Source organism: Cheilinus undulatus, linkage group 4 (genome assembly GCF_018320785.1).
Source record: "Cheilinus undulatus linkage group 4, ASM1832078v1, whole genome shotgun sequence".
Taxonomy (NCBI): domain Eukaryota; kingdom Metazoa; phylum Chordata; class Actinopteri; order Labriformes; family Labridae; genus Cheilinus; species Cheilinus undulatus.
In genome coordinates this window covers 47,692,776-47,715,524 of record NC_054868.1, presented here as the reverse complement: position 1 = coordinate 47,715,524, position 22,749 = coordinate 47,692,776, and the positions used below count along the sequence as shown (strand labels likewise).

Genomic DNA, 22,749 nt, shown 5'->3' with positions numbered 1-22,749 from the left:
AAGTCCACCACTTTTCCTTAAAGGTATACATATTATGGAAAGTACACTTTTTCAGGCTTTTCTGACAAAAATATGTGCCCCTGGCCTGTCCACAATCCCCCCAAGAATCTGAAAAATCCATTCCCTCCCCCTCTCTTTCTCCACCTTTCAGTAAATGTGCTGAAACAAGCCGTTTTCAGATTTTCCCTTCATGATGTCATGTGGGGAGTTAACCCCACCCCCAGGTTCGGTTGGCCCTCCCGGCTTGGAAGAAAGTCCCACCCTCCTCTCCTGAGAGCCACATGCATATTACTCAGAGGGGCGGAGTCAGACAGCCCCTTAACATTTAAAGCCACAGAAACAGCTCATTCTGAGCTAGATACTGTAGTTCCCTTTGGTTGCTTAACTAGACGATACATGTCTGCATTAACAAACTGGTCTGATATGAGGCAGAAGGACAGGCAGCAATGTATGGAGAGAGATGAGGAGAGAAGCGCTACAGTCAGGAGTAAAAACACAATGCAGCATCAAACTGCATGGACTGTTACAGACTGAGAGTAAAGAAAAGATAAGGTAACAAGTTTACTTTTAACCATTTAACTTTAGTGTTACTTTCTTATTAACTCACTATCACTGTTTGAGAAGGAGAAGGATTTCTTCATTGACATTATAAACATCAGTTAGGATGTGATTATACACGTGGATGTGTCTGAAAATGTTGGAAATATCTGACAGTTACACTGGTTATAATTATTTTTTATCAAGATTTTCCAAACAACGGCTCCTGGGCAACCTGTGTCCTTTTTCAATAAACTTAATGTTATTTCCATTTAATTCGGGAACATTTGATTCATTGACATAAACAGGACACTCTTTATGATGGTAAGATTAGTGGAAAATTTAAAAAACAGAATTAAAAAAAATCAAAATGGAATTCATAGGGCCCTACGCAGTGACCTGTTATGCAACAAACCTAAATGCAGATTTATTTTCACTTTACAGGGTCTTTAAGGGATTTTCTTCCGGTTTTGACTATAGCTCATGGATGAATTGGTTAGATTTTGGTGACTGTGACCTCTGATCTTGTGAGCTCAATATTTCAAGAATACTGGAAAGGATTATTGTCAAATTTGGCACAAAGCTACACTTGGCCTTGATGGTGAACTGATTAGATTTTGAATCAATTTGATCCTCATACACTACACTGATAGATTGAATCTCTCCTTGTGGTTTAAGACAATAACAACTACTGAGGCTCTGCTCTCTCCCTGTGAGAACTTACAGACTGATAATGGTCAGCTGTGTTCAGCAGAATTAAACAGCAGATCTAATTTGGAGCAGAGGGAGCATGTGCTGTTCATTTCAGCTGAATAAAGGCGTATTTAGCTTTAGTTTCATGCATTGCCAGGCATTTGGACATGGAGATGTTTATATGATTTTTAATAACTAACCAGATCAATTCAAATATCTGATTTGCTCATTATTAACACTAAAACTGCAGAACAAACAAAGTCATTGTTCCTTTTGATAAGGGGATGATAAAAAAGTTTCCACATGGTCATATTAATCCACATTAAATTACATTTCTTCATAGGTCATGACCTGTGCAGAAAAGTTTAAGAAGTTGTCTCTTCTTAAGTAACTTAAGTAAAGTCTCCAAATTTATAACTTATGACTAAATATAAAACCAAACCATGTCCAAAGCAGAACTGCATCTAATGAAAAATTATCTAATTTTGCTGAATGCTGAATCTGTTGCAGGGCTGGGTCAGTAAAATCTGTGCAGTGATTCAAGCAATCTTATGACTTGTGGGGAAGAAAACAAGGTTGGCAGGGAAGGTGAAGCTGCATTAGGAAAGAACTCTCCTCTGCAGTCTGATTTCTCCGACACGAATCGTAAGTACAAGCCCTATTTCATTTGTTCAATCTGCAGCCGTACCATACTAAGGGGTCAAACTGTTGTTCTTATTACATAAAAGCTTGTCTGGACTATCAAGCAACAACTTTAGATCCCTATTTTTAAATGCATGAGAACTTATATGTGGAAATAAACACGATTTAGACCTGAGTGATAGTTGTTTAATAAGAGAGAGCAGAAATACTCTGGGTAACTTACAAGAATGGTGCATGCCACAACTGCACTGCGTTTTTAGTCTTAGAATAAGTTTTTCTTTAGTTGAAATGACATGAGATCATTCCTTAAAGTTTTAAACCGGTGGTTCCCAGCCTATTTTTCCTAAGGACGCCCCTACTCGCATCTCAGAAAAGCTAACCCCCCCCCAGAACCCACCTGGAAAAAGTTTTCATTGTTTTCATTGACAAAGTTCCAACATAACAGCACACAGACACTTATTCTTCAAAAAGAATTTTGTATAAATTATCCATTAATATGACCGTGTTTTGAAGCCACTCTAGAAAATAATGATGATGATATGGCTGTTTTCAAGAGAAAAATAAAAATTCTCAAGTTTAAAAGTCAATAACTTTATATATATATATAAAAACAAATCTTTTACTTCAAAAGCCATTAATGTACATCAACCAAACCTTTAATTTGTTTTTAGTTAAAGACTTTTTAAAAATCAAACCACTTTTTCAGTTTGGTTTCTTGTGATTTTTTTTATGATTTTAAAAACTTGAAATTTTTGATATTTTAATGTCAAAATTAAAGACTTTTTAAACTCTAATATTTTGATTTTTCCCCCCTAAATCTATGGCTTTTTTAAACCCTGAAATTTTGAGTTTGCTTTCTTGTAGACTTGTACACAAAGACTTTATAATCTCAAATATTTCTTTTTATCCCCCCAAAAAATCCTCTTTTTTGTCCAGAAATTAATGGAACCTATTATTTTTTATCTTTTATGGTGGCCCTAAAATAATGTTCATTATGTTTCTAATCATGACAAATAATAAACATAAATGTATAATTTTGATAACACCAGAGTAGACAGACCCCAGATTTATGCTATGAAGGAGGAGGCTGGAGAGGAGGAGGTGAAGCTTTGCTAGCAGCATCATGGTGCATCAGCATCAATGTAAGCAGATTAGTGAAAAGTGTGTCATATTCAAATACGCCGCTGTGGTGAGAGAAAGAGCTGTGATTGGCTGTGGGAGCTGGGAGGCAATAATTGGGATCAGCTTGGGATCAGTTTCTAGAAACCTTCAGAAAATAATCAAAATGAAGGTTTTATGCCAGTCTCTTTGTTCAGTCAGTGTTGCATTTAAAGTCCAAACTGCAGCTTGTTTATTAATACATTTTAGTGTTTTTGGAAATTTGAGTCACAATTTCAACTTGTGGGGGTGGTGGACGGTCCTATTTCTGGACCAGTTAAGAACCACTGATTTAAATCACTGGGACAGCACATTTAACCACTGATTAAACTACTGTGAACATTTTTTTTCACCATTTTTTCACCACTTTTTGCCCATTTAAGCTACTTTTTGCCATTAAATACCACTCGTGTCCTCTTTTTTGCCCATTTTTGCAACTTCTTTTAGCCCCTTTTTCCTGTTTTCCCCTTTTTCACCTTTTGTTGCCCATATAAGCTGCCTTTTGCCATTAAATACCACTTGTTTCCTCTTTTTTTTGCCATATTCTGCCACTCTTTACTGCTTTTTGCCCATTTAAACTATTTTTCTCTCATTTTTTGCCACATTTGGACCATTTTTGCCCCCTTTGAATTATTTTTGTTGCTACTTCAAGCTGTTTTTGCCACTTTTCACCACTTAGATTGTGGCTCTTGCAAAGGTATTTTTCAACAGTTTGGCTCTTTGGTTGAGCTGGGATGAGTAACAGTGATCTAGAATATATAAATGAAACGTTTTGAAGTGAATTACAGGAAAACTGACTAACTTTTGCTGGATAATTGTGACTGTTTGAGCTGAACCTGTGCCTTATAGGTTTGTCTCGAATTCTCACTTTCTGTAACTGTTGTTTACATACACCTTTAATTTCTTTTGTTTTCAGGAACAATGGCAAATGCACAAGTGCCTGTTGGTGAGTCTATCGTCTGTGTCACAATCACTGAGATCAAAAGCCTTTAGATAAGAAGTTTGTGATCAAATAATTAAAGGTAATGAAACCCTTACCATGTCTTCATTTCTTTACAGCTTTCCTGTTGGGAGATGGCCCGGTTCAGGTTTTCTGTCCAAAGTGCAATCAGACAGTTCTCACCAAGGTGGACTACACCGCCGGTCTGCTCACATACCTTTTCTGTGGAGGACTCTTCCTCTGTGGGTAGGATGGATAATTTCATTTGTCAGATAAGAAGATGTAAAACCAAACTGCAAAAATCTGTTTCATATATTGTCAATCTAAGATTGTACAGTTTCATATAGGGCAGGCCTATGACACCACTGTTGCTTTAAATTTAAATAAAATCCAAAAAGCAATGATTAGGACTGACTCACTTGATATATATTTTTCTTGTTAGTTTGTTGTTGTAGATTAAAGTGGGACTGACCACACAGAAAAAAAGTTACTCCTTAACTCTAACCTGAGTCATATCCAAAGCAGTTAGAAAAAATAAACTTGGCAAAAAAAGTAAGTAAATTTGTGTTTTGTAGATTATTCCTTTGTTGCAACAATACTTCTTGGCAATGAGTTTTATACCATAGGAAAGCCTGTTTATTTCCCTTTAAATGGAGCCACATTTGTAAGGAACATGCATTTGTGGGATGAGCAGCAAGAGCTGAGTTTGTGGGTTGTGCCCATGAAAAATATGCCAAATCTCTTCTGCAAATGCAGAATAAGTGCCAGCTTATTCTGCTGTTATTACCGACTCTTATTTTGAGCTTCTGGTACCCCCAGGTGCTGACAGTCAGGAGCCTGACTGTCAGCACCTGTGAGCATGGGCCCAGCTACTATGGCCAATAGGTGTATGTTCTAAGAAATAGCATATCACGTTTGACTGATCTGGATAAGTCCCGTCTGAAAGGCAACTTCAACCTGTTTTTTTTTTTCCTGCAAAACTTAGTTGCAGCATTATTTGAAGTATCCCTAGTACCATCACCAAACTGAAGGCCAGCTTCCATACTACAAGGGATGTCAGAGACAGGCTGTGAAACAACACCTCAGGAAGACTGTTTCCTCACCCTATCAGCACTTACTAAGCATAGGCTGTCTTCTACAGATTTGCGGTCAGGGTTTGCAGGACGATATGACTGACAGCTCTGCCCAGAAAATCCAGAACAGACTGCACGCAGCAAATCTTCGGTCAGCACTTAACTGTCGGGCTCTTTTGCCCTGGTGTCAGCAACACATACAATGGAACCTGAACATGTGGAGGAATGTTCATTTTAGTGATGAGTCCAGATTCTGCCTACGGCAGTTGGTCAAAGTGTGGAGAGGATGTGGAGAACACTATGCCGATGGCTGCACTGATAGAGTAACATCTTTTGGTGGAGGCAGTGTGATGGTGTAGGGCGGCATCTCCCTCACTGGAAAAACAAGGCTTGTCATCATTGGAGGTAAAGTTAATATTGAGATATATAAAGACGAGATTCTACAACCAGTGGCAGTCCCATACCTCCATAGTCAGGGACTGATCTCTATCCTCCAAGATAACAAAGCTCGCCCCCACAGAGCGGGGTTTATCAGAGACTACCTCCATAATATGGGAGTGGAGAGGATGGAACGGCCTGCCAGCAGTCCTGACTTCAACCCCATTGAACACTTGTGGGATCAGCCTGCACATGCTGTTCATGCCAGAATGGCAAACACAATGATCTACCAAACACAAATGTCCTTAGTTTTTGTGCTCAGTTTATTATAGGCTTGTGCATGTTAAACCTCCAATAGGCTATTGTTAGTTATCTTACAAACATTTTTAGGCCCTCTTTGATTTTTGGTGTATGCTATCATGTAAAAGGTCTTAACCAGACGCTGATGCCATAGAGGCATCCTGAGCATGGTAAAGCAAGCTGCTAAGTGACCACAAATTGGCCAGATTGCATACAGTCAAATGGTGACCTATGATTCTGACCCAAGTCGCTGTCCTCTCCAGCTTTGTTTTAGGTTGCTGCCTCATCCCCTTCTGTGTGGACCGGCTGAAAAATGCAGAGCACTCCTGCCCAACCTGCAAGACTCAACTTGGTGTCTATAAACGCTTATAGCTTGTGTGAGAGCTGCAACAGATGATTTTAAACAAAGAAAAATACCCTACTTTTTGGTTACTTGCTCCATGAATGCAGAAAATATTCTTCTCTGTTATATGTTGTAGTCGAGTGAACAATGTCTGGACATTTAATAATGCAGGAATAGACTTTAGGAAATCATAAGGGGCATTTTTACAGTTGAAGTGACAGATTAGCAAATTAAAAAACAAATCAGATAAAGCTTTAATTAACATGGTTTCCCCCTTATTAATAAATTGCCAATTCATATTTATGCAGCCCTCGAATGGAACTCATGTATCGACTGTATTGGGACATCGTTGCAAAGAAACGGCAACATGGATGCCTGGTTTTCATTCTAGATGTAACACTAAATACTAACATTACATGTGACAATGTCATTTAGCTCTCAGCTGCATGTTGCTTTTGTCCAAAGCAAATTGAGAGTGAGTACAACACAAGCAAAGACCCAGACAGGCGAAAAGGGCGAAATGGTAAACAAAAAAACATGGAGGGTGCAAAACCACTGACACCGCAAAAAAGGAAGAAATTTTCCTAAGTATATAAAAAAGCCTTCATCCACTGAGGAAATGGGCCTATAAGCAAGGCACACTTGTTTTCACCTTTGTTTTTATCTGCAAGATGCTGTCAACAAAAAACAAAGGGCTGTCCCATTCCCATTTATAACATTTCAAGCCCTTGCAGCCTCATGCACTCAATCTATTTTCAGGTGCAGTCAGTTAAGTCCTTAAAAGCTCGAAGATTATTGACTAGGTCCACTAGAACAGCTCACATCACTCCAGTTTTATTTTCTTACACTGGCTGCCAATTAATTTCTGAATACATTTTAAGATCCTTGTTTATGTATATAAAGCCCTTCATGGGCAGGTGCCTGATTACATTTTAGACCTGCTCCATCCCTACATCCCCAGTTGTTCACTCAGGTCTTCTGACCAGGGTTTACTTGTTGTTCGCCGAGTGCATTTAAAAACTAAAGGTTACTGTGCTTTTGAATATGTGGCGCCTACTCTCTGGAACTCTCTTCCTCTCCAGTTGCGCTCATCTGCTTTGGCAGAGGCTTTCAAAAAGGAGCTTAAGACACATCTTTTCAGATTTGCTTTTGAACATCTATCTGATTTGGATATGTGTATTTTTTCTATCATATTTCATATTTTGATGCTTTGCTGTTGTCTATTTGTTGTATTTTTTATTTTAACTGTTGTGAAGCACCTTGTGACTGTTCTGTGAAAGGTGATATACAAATACAATGAACTTACTTACTAAAAGGAACCCTGCATGAACAAGTTAATCTTGCTGGATCCACTAGATATTGTAGATATCTGCGTTTTGAGTAAATTTGAGCTGATGAACTCACCAGGAGGCCACCATGTTTTGGTCTGTGCTGGTAGTATGACATCACTTAGCTGTAGCGCTCCTCGCCGTTGCTATGCAGTAACAGTTTTTTCAGACAGTTACTGCATAGGAACAAGGAGCGCTGTGGAACTGTGATGTCACAGTGACAGCACGGACCAAAACATGGCGGCCTCCTGATGCGTTTATAAGCTTAAAGTACTCAAAATGCAGATATCTAGTGAGTTTTTTAGTTCAGTATACATACTAGAGATACAAATATCTATCCAACAAGAGGAACTTGTCTGATCATGCAGGGTTGCTTTAAGGACTCAGGGTTTAGGGAGGCGACAGAGATTCAGCTAAGGTAACAAAAGTAGCTTGACTTAGCTAGTTCAGTCCCACTATTTCTGAGAACCTAATCAAGCAAATCAGAACTCATGAGCTTAAACTCCCCAAAATCTGACCTAGCATGTCATGAATACCACAGGGGACACCAATAAACTGCTAGTTCTTCAGAACATGAGCCACTTATAAATTGAGACTGTAAGAAGGCTACAGCTAACATTTTTATATTTCTCCTTCAACTTTTGATCACATTTACCCCTGGGCTTCCAAGTTTTACAGAGACTGAGACACAGATGGTGTTTGTGTATTTTTAGCTTGAACCTTCATATTCATGATTATTCTGTGCCTTATTTCTTTTCTGTTGTTTGCATATCTGTGCAAATAAAATCATGTGACTGTGAAAAATTTCCCCTTCAAACCTTTTTATTCTAATAAAACACGACCAAGGCACCTTGATTGTGCAACTACATTGAAAGTGCATTTATTAATCATACAGATCCAGGTAAATCTGAGTTAAGTGCTTTAACCATACAGCAGATAAATAAGACAAGAAGAACACAGATAAAGCAGATACTATCACCTTCATTTTTCCGGTACAGTGTTAAATTACCTTACTAGAAATACATTTCCTCAACTCTTCACAGCATAACACCAACACCCTGATATTTGCAAGACAGTGTTTTAATTTCAAACCATTTCTAATCACAACATGATAAATCTAGTACCTAATACAGATGTGTGTTTTTTGTGACAAGAGTTCAGTAAGCAGGACTATAAAACAGACAAAATGAGTTAAATTCATCATTCTATAATTAATAAGAAAAAACCTTGAGCAAGAAAACAGCAAGCATATATATTTGCCTAAAAAAATGTGACAAAGTTTTAGAGCAAGCATACACCCACTGGCCACCGTGGCACATTAAAAGTTACTTAAATTACCTTCATTGCCCATTCTGATGCTCAGTTTGAGCTTTTTAACTATGTCTGTACCCCTACACATACTGATTGCTGCCATGTGATTGGCTGATTAGATACTTGCATTAATGAGCAGTTAAACTGGTATACCTAATAAAGTGGCCAGTGAGTGTATGTGTTAATGAATGATGCAGTGTAGAGAAACATTATTTACATCAGTGACTGTTATTGTACATATATTGGTATATTTTAATGAATCCTTGGCTTGTGGTTTGAGGTAACCGAGACTGTCTTCATGTGACAGTTTTTCTTTTTGCTTATAAGTTAATAAATCTGTATAACCAGGCCCGTGTTTCTTCACGCGAGGACGTGCTGAGAAGTGAAGAGGAGCAGGAGGAGAACAAGGAGGGAGAAGCGAACGTCGGCTTGTACACTGCTGCCTCCTACAAACAGAAACAAAAACAGGACAAATTATTTTCTCCAGTAACCAACATTTTTAAAAATGAATCTCATTTTCAGTTTATTGACATGATGCATCCAAGATCAGAAATCTGCAGCAATGTGGATACAGCTTACAAGCTTAAAGATAAGACCTGGAGTTATGATAATGTCCAGTTTTCCAGTTGAAAATTTTTAATCTAACAAACCATCCTTTTAATAAGCCTTTTGGAGTGCTAGTTTGACTGAGAACATTCCTAAGCTGTAGACAAGTTACAGGCAGTAGAGGCCAGAGTCTGTGAGTCTGTCCCACAGATCACTGCAAGCTTAGAGTTCAACTACCGTATTATAGCTAGTAGACATGCAATCTTCTTTTGGTGAAAACAGATGGTAATAAAAGAGCAACACAGCTGCACAGAAAATATACGTTGTTGAGTGAAGATAGACTCCAAAGCACAGACTGTGGCTTGTTGACCACAGGAACCTACAGTATAGGTGCTATGCTGTATCGTTGCAAAACGAGTTTTTTTTATTCATCCAGTTTTTATTGACTGTTTCCCTTTGTATCTGACTTTGCGTGCTATTCACTTCTTCCGCACTCACCTGCAGTGGTGTTGGTAGTGGTAGCTGCAGGTATGGCAGTGGTAGTGGCAGCTCCTGCTTGAGTGGTGGCACCTGGCTGGGTGGTGGCACCTGGCTGGGTGGTGGCTCCAGGCTGGGTGGTTGCACCTGGCTGGGTGGTGGCTCCAGGCTGGGTGGTTGCACCTGGCTGGGTGGTTGCTCCAGGCTGGGTGGTTGCACCGGGCTGGGTGGTTGCTCCAGGCTGGGTGGTGGCTCCAGGCTGGGTGGTAGCACCTGGCTGAGTAGTTGCTCCAGGCTGGGTGGTGGCACCTGGCTGGGTAGTGGCTCCAGGCTGGGTAGTAGCTCCAGGTGTGGTGGGGGCAACAGAGGATGAAGACGCACCAGCCCTGCCTCCCATCAGCTCAATGCCCAGCGTGTCAAGCTCTGACTGGAACTGTGATGTGATCCAAGTCCGTACAACTGTCACATTTTCATAGGACTTCAAATCTGGTAGGTTGCTTCCAAGAAGACCCTGCACTTCTGAAACGGTTAGGTTCTAGAGGGAACAGAGAACAAACATTGATATTTTTTGTTTGGATAAAAAAACTTTTGAGGGTTTTTCATCAGAGTGCTTATCAAGTCTCTCTTACAGCTATAGTGGTGTTGTACCTGAGGCATTTTAAAGTAAATTTTATAAGCTTAAGCAAATTTTAAATGTGGCTTCAGCAGTCTTAAGCTGCCTTTATCAATAAAGCCTCTGTGTTTTTCTATGTATAACTTTTTTTCACATTGAGATAGACCTACATGATAGACAAACACCCATTAATATTACATTTAAAAGAAATGACAACACAAGGGGATATTCCGAAGTGATTTTAGTCAATAGAAATTTGATACTTTTTTTTTTTTAAAGATTTATTTTTGGGCCTTTCATGCCTTTATTTGATAGAGGAAGGACAGTGGATAGACTCGGAGATGGGGGAGAGGCATGTGGTAGGGGGGCACAGGCTGGATTCGAACCCAGGCCGCCTGTGTATATGGTTAGCGCCTTAAACCACTCTACCATCTGCGTGCCCATAAATTTGATACTTTTTAAAATTTAGAACAATAAATCTCCTCTGTACAAGAGTTAAGCGGTTCCTCTTAATGAAACATTGCATGTTTTAGAAACAGACAAATTTAAATTCCACTTTAAGAGGTAAATGTATTCTTTTTCAAACACAGACATTTAATAAAAAAAGAATATGGAGTCATTTCTTTCAGTCAAATGTACCCCCTGCCCATGTCTGCAGCAGATACATGAGCAGTAAATGTCATCATATACCAATATATATTCCTTTTTAGGTATTTTCTGTTTATATCAAGCCAGTTAGATCCCAAAAACAACATGTCCAAAAACAGTAAAAAAAACTGCCAGTTGACAGTGAAAGTAATTGAAAAGACTCTCTTCAAAAAGTCCTGCATGAAAAACAAACAAAAAATGCTAAAACAGGAAAGAAAAAACATGCAGTCAAACTGTGAGTCTGATTCAGAGCACAAAATACAAAGGATTAGGTGATTATTAATGTTAAATCTTCTGGTGTCCATATGTACAGTCATGGATTAAAGTACTGGCACCCCTGAAATTTTTCCAGAAAATACACAATTTCTCCCAGAAATTGTTGCAATTACAAGTTTTTGGCATACACATGTTAATTTCCTTTATGTGCAGTGGAACAACACAAAAAAGCAGCAGAAAAAAGCCAAGATTTACATAATTTTACACAAAACTCAAAACATGGGCTGGACAAAATTGTTGGCACCCTCAACTTAATATTTGGTTGCACACCCTTGGAAAAAAATAACTGAAACCAATCACTTCCTGTAACCACCAATAAGCTTCTTACACCTCTCAACTGTGATTTTGGACCACTCTTCTTTTGCAAACTGCTCCATGTCTCTCAGATTTGAAGGGTGCCTTCTTGCAACAGCAATTCTGAGATCTTTCCATAGGTGTTCAATGGGATTTAGATCCGGACTCATTGCTGGCCACTTCAGAACTCTCCAGCGCTTTGTCTCCAACCATTTCTTGGTGCTTTTAGAGGTATGTTTGGGGTCATTGTCCTGCTGGGACAACCATGACGCAGACCCAGCTTTCTGACAATAGGCCCTACATTGCAGACCAAAATCTCTTGATAGTCTCCAGTTTTCATGATTCCTTACACACAGTCAAGGCACCCAGTGCCAGAGGCAGCAAAACAAGCCCAAAAAAATCTTTAAACCTCCACCATGTTTGACTGTAGGTACTGTGTTCTTTTCTTTGTAGGCCTCATTCTGTTTTCTGTAAACAGTAGAATGACGTGCTTTTCCAAAAAGCTCTACCTTAGTCTCATCTGTCCACAAAATGTTCTCCCAGATAGATTGAGGCTTACTCAGGTACATTTTTGCAAACTCCAGGCTGGCTTTTTTATGTCTCTTTGTCAACAGTAGGGTTCTCCTCGGTCTCCTGCCATAGCGCTTCATCTCATTCAGATGACGACGTATGGTCCGAGCTGACACTTTTGCACCCTGAGTACGCAAGACAGCCTGAATTTGTGTGGAAGTTGACTGAGGATGTTGATCCACCATTCCAACTATCCTGCGTTGCATTTTTTTGTCTTTTTTTCTCTTCCGTCCAGGGAGATTAGCCACAGCTCCATGGGTTATAAACTTCTTGATTATATTACACACAGTGGACAAAGGAATTTAAAGCTCTCTGGAGATGGTCTTGTAACCTCGAGCCTGTTCATATTTTTCCACAATTTTGCTTCTTAAGTCCTCAGACAATTCTGGGCTTTTCTTTCTCTTCTCCATGCTTGGTGTGACACACACAGGCACACAACACAAAGTTGAGTTGTGATTTCTAGATTGCCAGCACCTGTTACTTGCCACAGGTGAGTTTAAATGACCATCACATGCTTGAAATAAAATGATTTACCCACAATTTAAAAGGGTGCCAATAATTTTGTGTAAAATTATGTCAATTTTGGCTTTTTCTCTTCTGCTTTTTTTGTGTTGTTCCAATGCACATAAATGAAATAAACATGTGCACACCAAAAACATTTGTAATTGCAACAATTTCTGAGAGAAATGGTGTATTTTCTGGAAAAATTCCAGGGATGCCAATACTTTTGTCCATGACTGTAACACTTTTATGTCCGAGATGTGTTAACCAATCACATCAGTAAATATACAGATAAAACAAGAACTTGGACTACAAAGATGTGATATGTCTGAATCTAGTACTTTTTTCTATCCAGACTCGGAGTATTGTAAATTCCAGCATTAAAGAATGATACCCGCTAAATTCAACCAAGGCATGCTAAAGAAGAAGGTGGCAGGTTGTCTACATGTGGTGACTGCTTGTAAAAAGTATTTTGAATTCTGCAAGCTGTAATCTCTAAAAAGACTGATGTTCCTCACAAATACTTCTCTTTCCAAGGACACTGATAAAAAGTAACAAAAATATGATTATAAAACTTGAACAGACACACTCCAGAATCACTGACCATTATGACATCTTCTTGCAGACTGGTGAAGGTACTCAAATCCATGTTCACATTGGACCTTGCCAAACTTCGAACATAGTTTAAATCAGCCCCCCCTGCAGGCCAGAAAAGACACAGTTTACTTAGAAACATTCAAATAAAGTCTTGAGTACGCATTATGAATATCCATGTGGGGGTGTTTGCTTACTGATGTACGGTAATGTAAGCTGGTATGAGGCAACAGGGATAGTCGTCGTGCGGGTCCGGGTCACAGATGCAAATGCTATTCGAGCCTTTCCGAACAGAACTCGATTTCTCTCCCTGGTACAGCTGGACAAATCTGGGTTAATTGTATTTCTGCAAGAGACATAAGCACACTGAGAATGAGATGGATATAATAAGCAAAGTGACTGAGTATGAACAGTTGGTACTAGAAACTGAGAAATTTCAAAATTCTACAAGATTTCCCACAGAGAGGCTGGTGACATTACAACTTCACTACCAACAAAAACTAAGAAGCACACAACATCAAAAATGTCTGTAGCCCTCAGATTCTGTTTGCTCTCACTGAGTTCTTATAAATGTAAAATCATAAAACAACACCATGAAGGTCAGCCTTTCTTTACCTTAATAATAAAGTTGAAACCATCTGATGGTTATTTCTTGAAGTTAGAAAACACAGGTAAGATAGGAATAAAGTGACAAAGATTACAATTCAAAGTAGCCATTGAAAAAGCATGAAAAACAAAAAAAAGGGGGGTTGTTTACATAGATCTATTTATGAAAATGCAGAAGATATTTTTATGTGTATGGTAAATAAACAGTACAGTGTTCTTTACACTGCAGTGTCTGTCTTGGAGCAGGCCTGCCCACAGATATGGCCGGGCTCCTGACACACCCAAATAATTAGCCCTATCAAGTTGTGGTTTATTGATGATACCAATTTATGTGAGCTGGATCAGTAGCATTGGTATGGAAGCCCTTACTTACTACATTTTCCCATGATAATGGGATAAATCATCTTATTATCATGGGAAAACAAACATTATCTTGTGATAACACAAAAATTAAGTCGATAACACAAGAAAAGTAGCGTTATCTCAATAACGACAAAAATAAGTCAAGATCATGAGAAAACTGACAGAAATGATTTGTTATCAAGGGAAAACTGAGTAAATAATATTTGTAAATATATGGCTCTTAGGGGCTTCCGTACATTGGTGCTAGCTAACATTTCCCTCATTTCGGAGCTAAAAAGTGTGTCATGCCAATATTGGTTCTGATGTTTATTTAACTGCTTTTCACCACTGTTTTCACTCATCTGTGCCACTTTCTTGCCTCTTTAACCCATCTTGTCTCCCTGATAATTGATTTTTTGTCTTACTGCACATGTATGCTGCATGTGACTTGTTGTCTTTCTGCACAGTTATTTCCAAACTGGACAGAAAGATGCTGGGAGCAAAACAAAGATGCTCTGCTGCCTAGAGAACTTCTTGTCTATTAAAATAAAAATAAGAGTACTATGGGCGCACAGCTGGCCTAGTGGTCTAAGGCACTACCCACATACGCGGGCGGCCTGGGTTTGAATCCGGCTCTTTCCTGTTTCCAACTCTATCCATTGTTCCCCCCTATCAAATAAAGGGACTAAAAGCCCAAATATAAATCTAAAAAATAAAGATAATAAAAGGTACAGACATAAAACAGTAGAACACCCAATAATTTCACGTGTTGAGTTGAAAAAAACTAGCAATCTGATGGTGTACAGAAGTGATCATCAACTTGCGGCCTGGCTGCCACATTCGGGGCCATTAATTATTTAAATCCAGAAAATATGCAGAGAAGATAGGTTGTGGTATTTCTAGTATTGCTTCTATAAATTTCTTACAGCTATTAAAACAACTGAGATTAAATCAGGAATGACTGAAGCCACCAGTCAGCTGATGCTAGCAAATATGATGCATACTTAATACATACTCCATTCTTGGGTAAAGTTGCTGTTTTTTTGTGTCAACTTCTGGCTTCTGGTGTTTTGGGAGTGCACGTTTTTCGCTTTTTCGTCTGTGGCTGGCTGCGGTATAGGGACTGATCTCACTGTTAAAGCCTATTAAAAATCTTAAAACAAAATATGTCAATTAGACCATCTTTTTTATTACGTAAATTTAAGCTATTTGAGAGTTCGGCACTTAAGTACCCACCAAGGGAAAAACTGGCCCTTGTACAAATGTAGTTGATGACCCTCGGTATATTGTGACAGCAGTTTGCTCATGACAAAGCCACAGAAGAAGAATTTTTCTTTAGCTTTGAATGGTGGGACAATACTGCAGGTCAGTTTTATTTAGATCGAATGTATGATACATGAGCATGCACATCTGAAGCAGATCACATCTTGAATAGAGAAGTGAAAATCTCCAATCAGAATAAATTGAATCAGATTGTGAAAAAATTGCTCATGCAACTGAACTTCTGCAGTTTGAAGTTGGTCACATGCACTGATCAACGTGACAATGGTACAGCCTGCCATTGGTTGTCACAGCCCAGTTGCAATGCATTCTGGATACAAACAGACAATATGGCGACGGGCTAACTGGCTAAAGCCAGGTGTACACTGTGCGGTTTCCCTGCAATTCAGCCATGAATTTAGAGTTGCACCACTCACTCTGAAGTCGGGCCAACCTTCAGTCGGATCGGGCGTCATTTTTTGTGCCGTGTACAGGGGGGTATGATGGCCGACCACAGCCCAACTATGACCTGCTCCTGACTAGTCGGGAGGATTTCCTGCATGTTTGGTATTTTGGTCGTACAAGTCTAGACACTTCACAGCGAGAGCAGAAACGCAAGCAGAATAAACAACTTTGGGGGATTGTTTTCCTTTGTAAACAGTCAGACAAAGTCCTAAATTACCATGACAACAGCTGGAATCACTTTCTGATGCACCCCGCTATGATAAAGGAAATAGACAAGCAGGAAATATTCCTTCCCGCAGACCTGCAGCTGACAGAGGTGAGGCTGTTTGTGTGTGAGACAGAGAGAGATAGTGGAAGAGGGAGAGAGAGAGAGATAGAGAGAGAGACAGAAAGAGCGGGAGAAATAGAGGGGGGAGAGGGAAAGACTATGACTGGAAACACTTCACTCTCGGCATGTGAGACTTTTTAAAAAGGAAACTGCGGGTTTCTGTCACAGTCCATCCCGACATCAGTCACACAGTGTGAGCACTCAGGTCGTGCACGACCGTTGGATTGTACAGTGTGAGCACACAACTCGTGCGTCATAAACGATTCAGTCGCACAGTATGAGATGACATTCTGCCACCACTGTTCTATGGTCAGCTTGAAATCACACAGCGTACACCTGGATTAGTTGCAGGAATGATGGGAATATGGATTATAAACGGATAAAAAGATATCCAATATCAGAGTTACTGGTGTAGATTTAATCTTTAAAGACCCTAGAAAGGCACCCAAGATCCAGACTCGCTAGAAAATGTTTTGCAAGGCAACACAACGGAGGGCTTTCAGAAGAAAAAAACAAGTACCTAAAGAGTAACACGTCCCTTCTTGTCATATACAACGCCATCCTCAGAAGGTTAATGTACTGTACCTTAATGTCTCATTTTAGTTACAAATCTCATTTCTGGGTGCTGTTGACCACGTGGTTAGGCTGCACCCCAAGTGTGCAGGTGGCCTGTGGTCCTTTCATTCATGTCATTCCCCACTCTCTCCTGCCTGTTTCTGCTTCTAGCCACTGTCCTAGCTCTTTAATAAAGGCTCTAAACAATAATAACAATAATTTCTCTCACTTGATGCTGTCAACAGAAATGCCTTCGAGAACACTGATGTCCAGAGCGCATATGTTGGGTCCTCCACAACTGTTGAGTTCAGCACTGCCCAGTGTGTTTCCTTGCACACTCAGATACCTGGCTACGATTGCTCTAACCTGTATGAGAAAAAAATATATATTTATAAGACCACATGTGTTATAAGCAGAAACAAACCAGTAAACTCTTTACTGGTCCACTCACCCTGCTCTGCTCCCATGGTCCAGCATTTGCGTCCATCAGCGCAGCGAGCGTATCGACCTGAGAGATACTCCAGGTGTTGATGTCTTCAACAGTAGCCACGCGGGCCACTGAGCCTAAGAGTCTAACCTCCGACTCAGGGATGACAGACACAGTGGAGTAAGCCTGTAAATATGGCAAAAGATGAATCAAAATTAAAATCAATTCATTTTAATTATTGATGTTACTCGATTAAAAACATTAAACAAGTTCATCACATCACTACGCTGTGATTAATCATGATTAATCACCGTATTTTTTAAAATAGTTCCAGTATATTTTAATGTTTTTACATTTTTAAAGGATTTTATTTTCAAGAGTTTCATTTTTATTCTTTTAATTCATTGTACAGCACATTTAAAGTGCTGATCTGAATCCTTTGCGATACCACTATCAATACTTTCTATAGTTTGGTGGAAAGACAAAATAAGGGCAAATATTTAAACTACAAAGTGGTTTTAGCTGAGTAGTGCTGAGTTAAAAAGCTATGATTCAGTCTGTCACATCTATTGTATAGCCCTCAAGTATAAACACATATTCACAACTGTATTACTGAAGTTTCTCATCAAAAACAAAAATTTTTATGTGACATCTGAACGCATCATAACATATAGAATACAGTTGTCTAATTTACTGAGGTACCTTAACGCATCATATTTTCCACTTCAGCTCATAAAGTTTGCTAATTAACTTCAATTTTGCCAGTTCCACCGGGGATATCTACACTGGATTAATATTGTTCACAAACAGGACTCGCTCAAAGTTCTGGAGCACTTTTCAGCATTTATCTGAGCAGCAGAATAAGAAAACTGTCCTGAAGCAGCTGAAGAGAGTGGTATGACCATGGTTGATCTCTTGTTGTTGTTTTCATCTTTGCTAACATTACGAAAGATGTGTTTTCCCTGAAGTGGTACTTAAGACTCGCTGTGCTTCGGTGTAAAGACAGTTCATCACTGCAGCATGTACCCACAGTTCTGGTTTTAGCTTAACTAACATTCGCCAGCTTTTAAAAAGAAAAGCAGACCTGGGACTGTCTCCTCACTCATCACTGCCGGCATCTTCATCCCCAGGCACGTAAACATCCCCACTGGAGGACTATGGGAGCAAGCTGTGTTCAAACTTAGTCATATGATTATATTGTGTTATTTTTTTTAATGCCCCAAGATTAATCACAAGTGTTAACGCGTTAATGTTAACAGCCCTAATTTTAATAAAATTATCTGACAGAAATGAGGAAACTGGATTGAAAAACTGTCCCAGGCTCAAAAAACAAACATGATAAAAAGATGAAGTATCAAACTGTTTAACTGTGCTCAGTAACAACAAAATCTCATCATGTCTCAACCCAAGCATGACATTTAACAAGTCGCATAGATGAGACATTTCCCTCAGTTTATCCACCCCCTGCTACTCTGCACGCCTTTCATCATGTCCTCATTACCTTGACAATTTTCACATTAGATTGAAGATTGACCTAACCACAGAAAAGGAACTTTTAATGGCTTGAAAATTAAATAAAAGATGATTAAAAAGGTATAGATGACTTCTGATTTGATCACTGAGCTGTCTGTGAGTTTATAAACAGAAATGAGACATAAAGGAGCAGTGGTGGATTTACTCAACATTACTGTGGCTGTAGTGGCTTAACCAAAGTGTGTTTAAAGAGACAATAAAGTACTCGATAAAAACAAAAATAGTGCACTAACTGTTAACCTAAATTAATCGCAAATAATTTTGACAGCCCTTATTATATTGCTTCTTGTGAAAACATGAGAATTATATTGTAAAAATGTAAAAACTGTCAAGGTAATGAGGACATGATGAAACAATGGATAAGTTGAAGGACATGTCTCATTTCTGCAACTTGTTTGAGTTATGTACATGCTTGGGATGAGACACGATGAGATTTTGTTGTTACTGAGTAGGGCTGAACGATTTGGGAAAATAATCTAATTGCATTTTTTTTTTTACCTAATATTGTGATTGCGATTTAATACACGATTATTTCCTAAGTTTATCATCTCATGTATTTTCACTACACAATATTTGATAAAACTAAGGCTGAAAATTTTGATGAATTATCTAATTTTGATTATTTTTGACCCATTTTGCAAATTGGATATGAACTGTTGTATTAAAGGCAGTTTTAATTTTGGCATTTATTTTTAATTTTAGTCTTAGTTTTAGTCTTTAAATTAAATTAATTTTAGTTTTAGTCACATTTTAGTCATTTCTTTCCTTTTTAATTTTAGTCTAGTTTTAGTTGACGGAAACTCAAAACATTTTAGTCTAGTTTTAGTCCATAAAAAGTCCTCACATTTTAGTCTTTACTTTTAGTCCAAGCATTTATTTTCTTGCCTAAATTTGGTACCAAATCATGGTACTGTGTTCTCTGCACCCAAACCTGGGGTCTCTGCTTTCTACAGCTGAGAGGCAGAAAAGATACAGATGCATTGTTTTTTGACAGATTTACCCACCGTGGAGGAATATCACAGATTTGAATGTCTGACGAAACAAAATTACATTTTAGTCTAGTTTTAGTCATCTTGATGAAAACTAAAATTAGTTTTTGTTAGTTTTAGTCATCACAGATCTATTTTTGTTAGTTTTAGTCTAGTTTTTGTCATGGAAAAAAAGGCTGTCAACAAACATTTTTAGTCATAGTTTTAGTTGATGAAATTAAAACTGAATAAAGGGAATGGCAATTTTATATAATTCTCATATTTAACAAGAAAAACATATAATAATAAAGAAAATAGGATTTTTTTGTACACTAGTCCAAAAATATGCCACTAGAATAATTGCATGATATGTAAAGCATTATGCTTCTGCAAAAAAGTTTTAAACTGCTATCTGATACAAATTTTATTTTAAAAGAAATATTGCACCCTCTGAGCTTTGAAAATTGCAGCAGGCCATATCGCGATTTAATCTAATTTGCGATTAATCACCCAGCCCTATTACTGAGCACGGTTAAAAACACTGTATGCGCATGCTCTGAAGGATATTAAAAATCATGGGACTGTACAGGAGGAAGAATCAGTTGATCTCCAGCTGCTTCTTGGTAGGAAATGTATTCAGTTATTTGGATGAACTCCACCATTACCATATGTAACATCTAAGTCATGAAAACATAAATGCATCCATTTCTAATAAATCAAAGATATAATAACAATGGATTAAACACTTACAAGCAAATATATTACTAAGAAAAATATTGCCTTAAAGGGGACATATTTTACCCTTTTAAGACAAGTTTATATTCTTCTCCCCAAATGTCCCCAAAACATGCCTGTGAAGTTTGTTGCTGAAAAAACACTCCAGTATTGGATTTTTGCATGTCTAAAAAACCCCTCTGTTTCAGTCCTTCTCAATACAAGTGGTTTCTGTGTCTGTGGCTTTAAATGGTAACTAGCTGTCTGACTCTGCCCCTGACCACACCCCTCTCAGGAAATGGATGCAGCACTTATGATATTACAGACACTTTTTTTTTTTTCCAAAGTTTAGACTTGGATTCGAACTATCAATCTCCCAGGCTGTAGTCAGCAGGGTAACCCACTGAGCTATCAAGCAGCTCAGCAGGTAGCTAAGAGGATCAGGAGAGGAGGACGGAACTTTCCTCCAAGTGGGGGAGGGCCAACCAAACCTGGGGGCGGGTGCTTAGGCCCCTGGTGAGGTCACTAGATGTTAAATCTGAGAACGGCTGGTTTCAGCACACATTTTCTGAAAGGTGGAGAAAGAGAAGGGGAGAAGGAATGGATTTTTCTGGTACTTGAGGGGATTGTGGACAGGCCAGGGACACATATTTGTGTTAGAAAAGCCTGAAAAAGTGATTTTTGCATAATATGTATCCTCTAAGGAATATGTGTACTTCTAAAGTATTTTGCCGCTAATATTTCTGAACTTTCACTGTCCTGAAAGCTATGGCAACTTTTTATCCAACAACTTCATGTAAAGCCACTTGCTTTTCTTTCATTTTATCCGCCCTCTCTCTGTTGGTCAACATTAACTCACAAAATTAACAGCCCAAAATCCTGAGCTTGTGTGGTTCGTTTATAAAAGAGACATTAAATTTCAGCATCTCTTACCTCTTTAAACTTTGCAAAAATAATCCTCTGGAAGCTCTCGTCATCGACCCTCTCACTCAGCGCAGCCAAGTTGTGTCTGACAGTGTCAGCACTGAGGCAGAGGTCAAACTGCGATAAATCGTATTCGATGGGAAACGCCACATCATTGACCGTCACATGGGAGATGACTCCTAAGGAGCACTGGACATCTAAAAAACAAAAGAATGACTAGAAAAAGCCAATTTATGACAAAACTATTGAGCAGAGCAGATATCAGTAGGGAACTCACCACTTAAGCGTCCAAATTTGGATGTAATGGAGTTCCTTATCACTTTCCTTATTGTTCTCCTCTGTGCTCTCGTCAAGTCGTCTTTGAAATTGCTCAGGAAGAACCTCAAGAATTTCCTCTTTGTTCTCTGCTCACAGGGATTGAAAAAAAAAAACAGGTCTTCAAACAGAAAATAAACCTGAATCCAACATCAGGTAGGTGATATTATGCCATAAAACAAAGGAAATGCGGTTGTATTATTAATGTTTGTTTAAAGCTTTGTAAATCTGTGTTGAAATAGTTAAGCTTTACAGACAATATCAAAGTCTGGACTCCTTTTATAATTTAAATTGAAATGAATCAATGATTTCTGACTGACATCCACCTGCTTTGCCCCAAAATTTTTGTCTGGGTAATGAAACCAGCAGCAAATGCAAAAGCAGCAGCTCTTTAAATGTGAATTTCTTAGGGCTGCAAAGTCGCACCAGTCACATACACACCCACTCACAACTGCCAACTTGCACAGCAGAAATAAATGTGTTGATAGCCTAACATAGCTCATCTATTTTGATTTTAGGGCCTGGCTTATCAGACTGATAGTGGAGTGTGTCGTAGCTTTTCTCAGGAGATTTAAGGCTCATCTAGGCACCAGCTTATTGCCTGTTATTGCTGCTGGAATATAATAATTTCATTCTGACAATTTTTCTTCCTGTCTGCTTCAAAAGTCAGGAATGACCTGGGGGAGAGTCTTTTAAATAGGATGCTCCCTTTTCTTGGGACAAATTACAAAAATACCTTAATCCTATTGAGCTGGTCTTATTGGAAGCTTTGGCAAAGCCAAGCATCCACAAATTTCCACTTAAGGTTTCAGATTTGCTTTGAAATTTACCTTTCCAAAATCCACACAAATTCCCTAAAATTAAAAAAATAACCTAAAATTTCATAAAGTATCCTAAAATTCCATTAAATGTTCTCCAAAATGTGTCAGTGGAACTTCATCATAAAGCATAAACAGTCCAATCAAAATCTCCTACAAAATTTAATGGAAATCCATAAAAGATTTCGAGCAAATTCCCCAAAATTTCTTTTTGAATAATAATAAAAAAAGCACAAATTCATTCCCCAAAATCCCACGGTAATAAAGGAAAA

The 22,749-nt window shown here is 38.6% G+C and overlaps 2 protein-coding genes across 2 annotated transcripts in view; one reads left to right on the top strand and one right to left on the bottom strand.

The window, feature by feature from the left end:
* The first annotated feature begins 3,951 nt into the window (after nt 1-3,951).
* On the top strand, nt 3,952-6,093 carry LOC121507785 (lipopolysaccharide-induced tumor necrosis factor-alpha factor homolog). Its single transcript, XM_041784124.1, has 3 exons — nt 3,952-3,976; nt 4,090-4,216; nt 5,985-6,093. The coding sequence occupies exons 1-3, from the start codon at nt 3,952-3,954 to the stop codon at nt 6,091-6,093; spliced, it is 261 nt and encodes an 86-aa protein (XP_041640058.1).
* A 2,184-nt stretch (nt 6,094-8,277) lies between these two features.
* Nucleotides 8,278-22,749, bottom strand: part of mslnb (mesothelin b) — a 93,515-nt gene continuing 79,043 nt past the window's right edge. Inside the window, exons 79-86 of the mRNA XM_041784123.1 lie at nt 21,622-21,748; nt 21,354-21,541; nt 17,230-17,391; nt 17,008-17,144; nt 13,420-13,568; nt 13,233-13,327; nt 9,748-10,261; nt 8,278-9,149 (exon numbers count right to left, since the gene is read on the bottom strand). Of these exons, the coding sequence (XP_041640057.1) occupies nt 9,064-9,149; nt 9,748-10,261; nt 13,233-13,327; nt 13,420-13,568; nt 17,008-17,144; nt 17,230-17,391; nt 21,354-21,541; nt 21,622-21,748 (1,458 nt within the window). The 3' untranslated portion in view covers nt 8,278-9,063. The remainder of the gene's footprint in view (nt 9,150-9,747; nt 10,262-13,232; nt 13,328-13,419; nt 13,569-17,007; nt 17,145-17,229; nt 17,392-21,353; nt 21,542-21,621; nt 21,749-22,749) is intronic.

What these genes read in the sequence shown, in the direction of transcription:
- LOC121507785 (XM_041784124.1), top strand. Translation starts at nt 3,952, where the DNA reads ATGGCAAATGCACAAGTGCCTGTTG. An exon ending in AAATGCACAAGTGCCTGTTG is followed by an intron (nt 3,977 to 4,089) that starts GTGAGTCTATCG and finishes ATTTCTTTACAG; the next exon opens with CTTTCCTGTTGGGAGATGGC. An exon ending in GGAGGACTCTTCCTCTGTGG is followed by an intron (nt 4,217 to 5,984) that starts GTAGGATGGATA and finishes TGTCCTCTCCAG; the next exon opens with CTTTGTTTTAGGTTGCTGCC.